We start from the raw sequence: 11099 nt of genomic DNA, 5'->3' as shown, positions 1-11099 counted from the left end.
ACCTTTAGTCGGTTTTAGAGTGAAATATAAGTGTAAAATTAGTCATAACAGTCCGTGCAAGGAACCGTCCCCACAAGGAACGGTTAGAGTGTGTGTAACGTTCCCACAGAGCATGTTTTATATACTCTGTGTTATTAGTAATTGAAATGGGATGGGCAGTATGAAATATCAATTAAATAATATTATATTTGTATTTTAGTGGTTTCATATTGTAAATTTAGTCTTTTTTAAAATGTGATTACAGACGACCAGTGCTACTTCCCATGCTGTGGTGGGTGATTCTGATCTTCCTCAACCATCTCAGGCTCAGACTAGTGACTCTCCTGGTCCAGACTATTCTCCTGAACAGGTAAGTTCATTTTCTTCACTTTAGATTTAGTTCTACTCTCTCTCTCTTTATAGTTTTCTGGGTAATCACGGTGTCCCCTCAACACACCTTTAGTCGGTTTTAGAGTGAAATATAAGTGTAAAATTGGTCATAACAGTCCGTGCAAGGAACCGTCCCCACAAGGAACGGTTAGAGTGTGTGTAACGTTCCCACAGAGCATGTTTTATATACTCTGTGTTATTAGTAATTGAAATGGGATGGGCAGTATGAAATATCAATTTAATAATAACATATTTGTATTTTAGTGGTTTCATATTGTTAAAGTTGTCTTCATAAAATGTGATTACAGACGACCAGTGCTACTTCCCATGCTGTGGTGGGTGATTCTGATCTTCCTCAACCATCTCAGGCTCAGACTAGTGTCTCTCCTGGTCCAGACTATTCTCCTGAACAGGTAAGTTCATTTTCTTCACTTTAGATTTAGTTCTACTCTCTCTCTCTTTATAGTTTTTCTGGGTAATCACGGCGTCCCCACAACACACCTTTAGTCGGTTTTAGAGTGAAATATAAGTGTAAAATTGGTCATAACAGTCCGTGCAAGGAACCGTCCCCACAAGGAACGGTTAGAGTGTGTGTAACGTTCCCACAGAGCATGTTTTATATACTCTGTGTTATTAGTAATTGAAATGGGATGGGCAGTATGAAATATCAATTTAATAATAACATATTTGTATTTTAGTGGTTTCATATTGTTAAAGTTGTCTTCATAAAATGTGATTACAGACGACCAGTGCTACTTCCCATGCTGTGGTGGGTGATTCTGATCTTCCTCAACCATCTCAGGCTCAGACTAGTGTCTCTCCTGGTCCAGACTATTCTCCTGAACAGGTAAGTTCATTTTCTTCACTTTAGATTTAGTTCTACTCTCTCTCTCTTTATAGTTTTTCTGGGTAATCACGGCGTCCCCACAACACACCTTTAGTCGGTTTTAGAGTGAAATATAAGTGTAAAATTGGTCATAACAGTCCGTGCAAGGAACCGTCCCCACAAGGAACGGTTAGAGTGTGTGTAACGTTCCCACAGAGCATGTTTTATATACTCTGTGTTATTAGTAATTGAAATGGGATGGGCAGTATGAAATATCAATTTAATAATAACATATTTGTATTTTAGTGGTTTCATATTGTTAAAGTTGTCTTCATAAAATGTGATTACAGACGACCAGTGCTACTTCCCATGCTGTGGTGGGTGATTCTGATCTTCCTCAACCATCTCAGGCTCAGACTAGTGTCTCTCCTGGTCCAGACTATTCTCCTGAACAGGTAAGTTCATTTTCTTCACTTTAGATTTAATTCAGCTCACTGGGTTAAATTAAGTTTTTTTTATATAATGCTTTTTAGAAAAAATGTCACAAAGTAGCTTTCAGTGTTTATTTTATAAGTCTTTGATTTAGATTATTGTTTCTCACCTTTGGTTCTGGAGGCACACTGCCTATACATTTAGTGTTTTTTATTTCATGTTGCATCTGGTCAACTTGACAAATTTTGTTTTTTAATACAGTCAAGTTACTTTTTACAAATGCCTGTTTAAACTTACTGTGCAAAACAGAAGCCTTATGTTAAGCTTGTCCAGTAGTGGTGTCTACTTCTTTGGGGTCTGAGGCAAGATGGTGCAAAACTATTTGGTGCACACATTAGAAAGGCATGGCTATTGCATTCTGTATACTTTCCCAACTTTTTGTGTTTGGGTTGTACTATTATGTTATTATTATTGTTTATTTGCAAAAGTATAATTATAAAAAAAAATGTTGGTTTTATTTACAGATTGTGACTGAGTCTGAAAATGAAAATGAGACGTTACCAAGACTAAGACGCACTAAAAGCATCATAGTAAGCTCTCAATTGATTGTCAATTTCTGAATTTCATTGTTTGTAGGTTTTAAAATTCATTAATTATTTATAAATATTATTATAAAATACCAGCAAAAAATCATAAACTATAAAACTTTAAATGTATAAAAAACCCTGAGTAGTAAAATGATTAAAATGAAGTCACTTTGTTACTTATTCAACTATGAATTATTAATTTAGTCCTAATTAGTTTTGTGTTTTGTTTTCTTAGATGGAAAATGCTGATCTGGACAATTCTGATGAACTGTATGATTCTACTCCAGAGAGTTCAGATGATTACATTCCAGATACAACTAGCGACAGCGATAGTGACAGTAGTAGTAGCCTTAAACAAAACTCAAGGAAACGTCAGTCTCTTGATTTGCCAAGTGACTCTGGATCAGATAGATCACCTGTCTGTGACACCACAACTTCAGACAAATTGGTTTTTGAAAGGCACCACCTTACATCTGAAAACACTGAAACAGAAGAAGAACCTTGTTCAAGTCAAAGCATAAGTAACAGCGTGGTTGTTAGTGCATGCAAAAAACGAGGTGGGAAGAGAGTGTACGACAAGAGACATTACTGCGTATATTGCCTTAAACCTTTTGCTAAGATGGCAAGGCATCTTCAAGGTGCACATAAAAATGAATCTGATGTTGCTAAAGCGCTAAGCTTTTCAAAAGGTTCCAGTGAGAGAAAGAAACAGCTGGATTATATTCGTAACAAAGGAAATTACATTCACAATGCTACTGTCATGGAATCAGGAAAGGGGAAGTTAGTACCCTTTAAGCGACCACCTAAAGATGAGCAGGGAAATGACTTCATGCACTGTGCATACTGTCAAGGACTATTTACAAGAAAGGTTCTGTGGCGACATATGCGTAGCTGTCAATTCAAACCTGGATCAGTCGTCCCCAAACCAGGAAAGAACCGTGTTCAGTCCATGTGTACATACACAGGACCTGTGCCTTCACACATTAGCAAACAGCTGTGGAAAGTAATCAGCGCCATGAATCCTGACCCAGTCACTGATATAATAAAGACTGACCAGGCCATTATTGACGTTGGGCAACACTTGCTAAATAAAGGTGGGCTGTCAGCCAAAAACCAACAGTATGTGCGAGAGAAGATGCGAGAAATGGGACGGCTCATGTGCAGTGCCAGGAGAGTCACCAGCTTGAAAAAAATGGAAGATCTGATAAATCCACAAAACTACATGGAGACTGTTGAAGCTGTTAGAATCACATGTGGGTTCAACAATGAAACAAACAAGTTCTCTGTTCCATCACTAGCAAACAAGCTTGGAAATGTCCTAGTTAAAGTAAGCAAACTCTTAAAAGCTCAGGGTTTAATCACAGATAACAAGGAGCTTGTGAAGAATGCCAGTGAGTTTCAAGAAGTTCATCGGGAGAAGTGGAATGAGATGATTTCATCTGCAGCCTTAAGGAACATCAGGGAAGCAAAGTGGAATGTGCCCACCCTAATGCCCTTTACCGAAGATGTCCAAAAACTGCATGCATATCTTAGTCAAGTGCAAGATGAGTGGTACAATTCACTCACAGAAAGTCCATGTACAAAGGCCTGGATGGAACTGGCAAAAGTGTGTCTGACCCAGATCATTCTTTTTAACCGACGCAGGGAAGGAGAGGTGGCAAGCATGCCGTTATCAGCATATTTATCTAGAGACACTACCGATCCACACGAGGATGTGGACTGGGCGCTCTCTGAAGTGGAAAAAAAACTCTGCAGACACTTCTCTAGGATCATCATCAGAGGAAAACGTGGTCGCCCAGTTCCAATTCTGTTGACTCCAAAAATGATGTCTGCTTTAGAACTCCTTGTTAAACAAAGAGAGGCTTGTGGAGTTCTAAAAGATAACAGTTACATGTTTGCAAGACCGGAAGCGGCAACACATTTCAGAGGTTCAGACTGCATTCGTGGCTTCGCGAAGGCATGTGGTGCGAAGTGTCCAGAGTCACTGACCTCAACCAGGCTGAGAAAGCATGCTGCAACCCTTTCAACGGTGCTAAACATGACAGACACAGAGATGGACCAACTAGCCAACTTCCTGGGACATGACATAAGAATCCATCGTGAGTTCTATCGACTCCCAGAAAAGACCCTGCAACTTGCCAAGATCAGCAAAGTTCTTGTGGCTCTCGAGAAAGGACGATTAGCTGAGTTTCAGGGCAAGAATTTGGATGAAATTGGCATAGATCCTGATGGTATGTATGTATGTATGTGTATATATATATATATATATATATATAATTTTTTTTAATGTATTTTTTTGTTATTCTGCCCTGGTTCTGTATATTCCTTTTTGTTTAATCATGTACTTTTTGTATGACTTTTACAGAAAAGGTTCAGGCCAGTGATGAGGAAGATGGAAGCATACAGGAGGAAATCTGCTCATCCACTCCTGATGGTGTGTATTGTTAGTAAGTTACTGTACAAATGCTGGGTTTCCCACAGTATGTTATAATTTGAAGAAAAAAGAAATTTAACTTTAATTCAGACATTTACCTTACCAGCATCTTTGAGGCAAAAATTACAACCTGAATGGAACAAAATGCCCTAGCAGTTAGTTCTGGTCGATAAAACAATAACGATAGTTATCGAGGAAAATGTATATCGCGATAACTATAATAAGCCGGGGCGATAGGATAAACTTTCTCTATTTCCCCTTTAAGTAGCGCTGCGAACAGGCGCAGCACGTGATCAGGCAGCGCTCTGAACTGCATGCTCAGGACTCCCCCTCCCCCCACCCACGAGCCTCTCACTCTGAACCTCACACAGCTGATCCAAACAGCGGCTGCTCTCTCATTTACTGGATAAACACCATTTATAAGTTTAGCTGCTCTACAGTGGAAAACTCAGTTCTAAATATGTAGTATGGAGTCTCCTCACCAAGATATTTAGAGAGCTGAGCTTGTTCAGATTTCTGAAGGCAGGTAACGCTGTTTGCTGCTAGGTTAAGTTAGCTTGTCTGATAAATAAACTAATGGGTAACACACGTTAGCCGTGTTAATCCACTTTCCGTGTAAATTAACGTTAACTTCAGCGCGAGTGATGGGTTAGTATATAAACGCACAGAAAAGAAGCACTTTCCATTTTTTCCTAACCCCTTACTGTTTCTGTTAGAAAACCCTGAGAGCAGAATTCTCCTCTGTCTCTGTGTTTTTAGTTTTTAACAGATAGAGAGTCTGTTGTTCTGGATATTTTACTAAATAAAGAAGATTATATAATCTGTGTAGCTGTATTTGAAAAGAGATAAATATTGCTGTTACTAAACTGGATGAGTTTTAAATACACTTGTTAAGTAATGTAGTCTAGTCTACTGAAAGCCAGTAATGTTAGTATAAATCTGTACTGCAGGAGAAGTGTTTCATTTTAGAAACTTGACTTTATTCCTCCCTCCTTCATTACAGCTCACTTACTTTAAAATATTTAAATGTAGCATAATTTAAATGCAACAAAACTTAAAGGCTATTGTTTTAATAAACATTAGCAGTAAATAATCTCAAAATAACAACAAATATAAAATAGAAAAACAGTAAAACATATGTAATACATACTTTTTATATGACCAAAATGTATTAGACTAAAACTAGACTAAAATGTGAGTAAAACTAATAATATCCGATAGACTAAAATGTAACTAAAACTATTATACATTTTAGTCAAAAGGCTAAGACTAAACTCTGGACCTGTGTGGATGTATAATGACTTTTAAAATTAATTTAAAAGCTGTCTGAGCACCTTGTGCCCACCTGGTAAGATGTGGACATCCCTGTGTCTGTCCACAAGACTCTGAGCTGCTAGTGAGCTTAGCCATAACTTCCTTATTCTCTCACTTATGAGTAAAAAGAAACCGTTAAGTGTAAAAGAAAGTGATTTGATTTATATTGTGATACAAATCGATATCGGCTGGTATGGAAAAGCCATATCGTGATAAGATTTTTTTCCATATTGCCCATCCCTACTAACAGTCCTGTAATGAGGGGTTCCAATAATTATATCAAACTCGTTGTGGGAGTGGTGACCGCTGTGAGGCATCAGTCAAAATGCTCTCTGTCAAATTCTTGGATATTTATTCGCCATAAAAGAAGGTTTTACATATACTTGCACACTGGTGCAGTTGGATCATTAGGAGTGTGGTATGTGTGTGTGTGTGTGAGGTTCTACAAACAGAAAGAGCAGAAAATATACCTAATTAGCATTGCCATGTGGTTGGCTAGTCATCATAATTACAATTACCAACCATCATCAAACTGCACCAAAATACATCTAACTAGAAATAATGACATTAGTCATTTACTTACATGTCCTTGGACGCACACAGAACACAAAAATCAGTGGATGGCGAACTAAACATAAGATATTAATCAGATTGTGTCTTCACACATCTTTCCACTAAACTGCCATCTTGGGAATGAAGGAAAAGAACATGACTGGGCAAATCTAACCTGCAATACCTACCACTAACCTAAGGGGGCTACATTTACATACTACAAATGAGAATAGACCTAAATAAATTACTCAAAATCCACCAAACCCAAAGTTCTTCAATACAAGTCCTTTCCACTTCCTAACCACTTATCTAATTTCACCTCCTGTGGTTTACATCATCACAAACTGATATTGCCAGGCTATAGTATTCTATAGTTTTCTGCTGTTTTCAGCTCTGCTTTAATGCAGTGAACTGATGGTAGTGTGCTGTGATGAGTATCAGTTAGTAACTGCCGTAAATACTGGTTCTCTCTTACAGCACCAGACCATTTTAATACATTTGTCTCAGTTAAAATAAGCCAACCATAAAAATTAGACTGTTCTTTGAAAGGGGGTAAACTTAGACAATAAACAGAGGATTTTATTTTTCTTATATTCAGCTTTGTGTATGTGAAGATTAAATGTTTCTGAAAATGTTATATTTTTTAAGTTTTTTTTTTTTATAGAACTATTGGCAGAAGAGACACTTCCTCCTGCAGAGAGGGAAGAAATGCCTCCACCACCACCACCACCACCCTCCAAGAGGTACAAACCATCGTCAGAAGTCAGTACTAAAAATCCTTCATCCAAAGGTGAGTTCTATACCACAGTTAGCGGGCATCATCATCCAGAGCGACTTGCATTAGTGCTTCGCTGTTAACTTTGAAAATAGAAAATAAGGCATGATGGATGAATCACTTCAGCTGTCTCTCTTTTTACACTAATGAACCCTCACTTTGGAACAGGGTAAATCTTTACTTATCAGACCTTCACATGACCTTTTTCCATTGCTCCATAGTTGACTCTTTATGCTCTGTACAAAAAATTATGTTTTTGCTGGTTAGCCTCACTGGTGTTCTTAAGTCCTTCACATTTTTTAATGGAAATGCTCCTACTAAGACGTCTTGTCTATCTCTGTTTCTACCTCTCAAAGGTTTTTTTTTACATTTTTTTTTACAGTTTTAAATACTTTCTTAGCAAAAAGTTATGAATGAGATTAATTTTGAATCAACCTGACTGCACAAAAAAAAGTTAAACTAGGGATTAAGGATGCATGAAATAAAGCTGTTTCTGTACCCAGTGCAAATAGCATGTACTATACTGTAGGGCTGCAGCTATCGATTCTTTTTGTAATCGGGTACTCTACTGAAAAATCGATTCGATTAATCGAGTAATCGGATAAAACATTTTTTTTGTTAAAGAGCAATTAAAAAGGAATTTTACTCAATAATGAATGACCAATTGGTTTCCTTTTTTAGATAAGTTATATTTTAAATTCACAACATTTCCAAATTGCAAATACAAATAAATAAAACACAATAAATAAATAAATACCACAATAAAAAAAATAAATTTAATTACATTACTTTCACATTTGGATTTCTTGTAAATAACAAATATAGTGTATAAATCAATAAAACAGGCATAAACATCGTCTTTGTGTTGTGCATCTTAGCTTCTGAGACGTTGTCAGTTCTGCCAGTGTTGGATCAGTGTGCTGCATTCTTTTACCACCAAGCCGCTTCTCCAAAATATATCAGGACCTGTGCAATAATTGTGACACACAAGTATTACAAATGTTGCTTTTTTCTTTATTTATATGTTGGACTATTTGGGTCTAATTACATCACTAAGACTAATAACTCTAATAATAAAGTCATGGCCGTGCATTTATTAAGATTGACACCTATCACATTGGGGCATATTAGACACTAGTGGTAATCAATATTTTACCCAATAAATAAGAGACACACTTCCTTATAAACAACAGTGTTCATACTTTTTTGTCTCACTGGCCAAATGTACTCTTAGATGAAGAAATCAAGCATTTAATTTCCAGCCAAAGTAACTTCAGTTTAGCTAACTTTTAACATTGTTATTGTTTATATTCAGAACTCCACAGCGCTGTGTTTACTGTTTACATAAAGCACGTATGAACTTGTCTCTGTTCTAATAAACTAACCACACATTATAGACAGTGCTTCTATTAATTCACACTCCAAAGCGCTGTCGTTTTGTTATTAATTCACATTAACGTTAATCTCATTGATTTATTATAAGTTATATTTACCTGCTCTCTCTGCGTCCTCCCGTCTCGGGTGTCCTCGGCTCAGATGGTGCAGCATTAAAACGCACTGTTTTGGCACTGCACCGAGTACAGGTCACAGTTCGAACATAAAATGCTTTTATTCCTTTAAAATCGCTGTTTTCTCTCGTCGCTTCCATTTTTGCCGCTGCTCAAACCTCCGTCTCCTTGTTCCCGGGGAGGGTGACGTAACGCTGAGCGCGTTGTCAAAATAAAAGTCGCGAAAATACCGCGCGCTGAGTTTATTAATTAAATAAACGATTACTCGAGGCACAGAAAATTAATCGATCAATTTTGTGAATCGAGTTACTCGATTTACTCGAGTAATCGTTTCACCCCTACTATACTGTAGATGCTTGCACATATTGATATAAGATGCAGAACTGGATTTTTTTTTTTTTTTTTTTTTTTTTATAACACGTGTTTTTCTGACTACTTTAAGGTAAACCTTTGCAAAAGAAGACTCCATGGCAGCAGACAGAGGTGCAGGCAGTGGAAAAGCACATGAAGCGCTTCATTACATCTTGCATTGTTCCTGGAAAAGCTGACTGCGAAAAGTGCATAAGAGCTGAACCAGAAGCCCTTAAAAACAGGGAATGGCAGAATGTAAAATTTTATGTCCATAATCGCATTATGTCACACAAGAGGAAATTCCAGAAAAAAATGTAAAGACTTTCAGGTAGGACCATTTTTGTTCCTGTTCATGCTTCAGCAAAATATACCACATTGGTGGTTGTTCTGTTGTATGTATATGTTTTATATATATACAGTGTTAATTGATGTTAATTTGAGTTCAGCTTTACATAACTCATAACAACTGGATTTCATTGAGTTGTGATAGTGAAAGTGCTTAAACCTGTTGCTGGGTGATTGACTGTGGATAAAAATATAAAAACAAATGCTTGTATCTGGAAAAAAAAAAGAAAATAAAAGCTCTAACAGTGGGAACTTAAAGTGTTTGAAGGTTGGATTGACTATATGAGTTTGCAAATATATGGAAAATTCCACTATTCTTTGAACTTTTATGCAAATGGAAACAAATGTTTTTTGATTTACCCAATTATGTGTTTTACCTAACTGTATCATAGTGATGGTACAAACACTGTAACAAGAAATATAAAGTTGTCTCATATTCATGTAAAATCCTGTAATATTACTCTACTCCCTCAGTCCAGGGCACTTATCAGCTGTAGATGGAGGCTAGGAGTAAAAAAATACCAATTCCCACTTTTAATAACCAATTAGAATTTTATTTAATCATATTTATTTCTCTATCTTTGAATCTGGTTGTGTTGTATTATTGCTGGACACATGCTAAATCTCTATACATCATTTATGAACATTTAAGCTAAGCTAAAATTCAACATGTTTTTGTTTATTTCAGGATCTTATAATTTGCTGTAGATTAAACCTGATTTAGATTTATTTGTAATGCATTTATTGTTTTTGCAAGGTCCCCACTAAACACACTGGAATTTGTGTGAATTATTTAAATAATATGCAGATAATATTAAAATTATGTCCCCATTATTAATGTTAACTTGATTTTCTAAGGTCCCCATTTAGCATGGTCATGACATCTTACTTGCTCAAATTGGATATTTGAAGTCGTGTATAAGCTTACAAAAAATCGGTAAGTATGGATTATTATTTTTGTACCTCTAGTACCTTTAGAAAGGGTCGTCCCCACAGGTGACGTTCATAACATTGGTCCCCATCCAGCATGGAAACCAACATGTGTGTGTTAGTGTGTGTGTGTGTGTGTTTGTGTGTGTGTGTGTGTGTGTGTGTGTATGTGTGCTGGTAGGGAAGTTAGACTGTGTGTGTGTGTGTGTGTGTGTGTGTGTGTGTGTGTGTGTGTGTGTGTGTGTGTGTGTTAGTGTGAGTGTGTTAGTGGGAGTGTGTGTTAGAGTGTGTGAGAGAGTTTGTAGGTGTGAGTGTTAGTGTCTGTGTGTGTGTGTTACTGTGTGTTAGAGAGGGTGTGTTAATGTGTGTGAGAGAAAGTGTGTGTTAGTGTGCGTGTGTTTGTGTGTGAGAGAGAGAGTTTTAGTGTGTGTGAGAGAAAGTGTGTGTTAGTGTGCATGTGTTTGTGTGTGAGAGAGAGAGTTTTAGTGTGTGTGAGAGAAAGTGTGTGTTAGTGTGTGTGTGTGTGTGTTTGAGAGAGAGAGTGTTAGTGTGTGGGAGAGAGTTTGTATATATGTGTGTGTTAGTGCTGGTAGTGAAGTTAGACTGTGTGTGTGTGTGATAGTGTGAGTGTGGTGGTAGTGAAGTTAGATTTTGTGTGTGTGTGTGTGTGTGAGAG

General features: G+C 37.0%; 1 protein-coding gene across 1 annotated transcript; it reads left to right on the top strand.

Annotated features, from left to right (window-relative positions):
* The first annotated feature begins 2129 nt into the window (after positions 1-2129).
* Positions 2130-10560, top strand: LOC125806107 (uncharacterized). Its single transcript, XM_049485883.1, has 5 exons — positions 2130-2217; positions 2450-4445; positions 4580-4648; positions 7179-7304; positions 9240-10560. The coding sequence occupies exons 2-5, from the start codon at positions 2450-2452 to the stop codon at positions 9464-9466; spliced, it is 2418 nt and encodes an 805-aa protein (XP_049341840.1). The 5' UTR covers positions 2130-2217; the 3' UTR covers positions 9467-10560.
* Positions 10561-11099: the final 539 nt, after the last annotated feature.

Source organism: Astyanax mexicanus, chromosome 12 (assembly GCF_023375975.1).
Source record: "Astyanax mexicanus isolate ESR-SI-001 chromosome 12, AstMex3_surface, whole genome shotgun sequence".
NCBI lineage: Eukaryota > Metazoa > Chordata > Actinopteri > Characiformes > Acestrorhamphidae > Astyanax > Astyanax mexicanus.
Note: the sequence above shows the minus strand (reverse complement) of the source record. Positions and strands in the feature narration are given on the sequence as shown.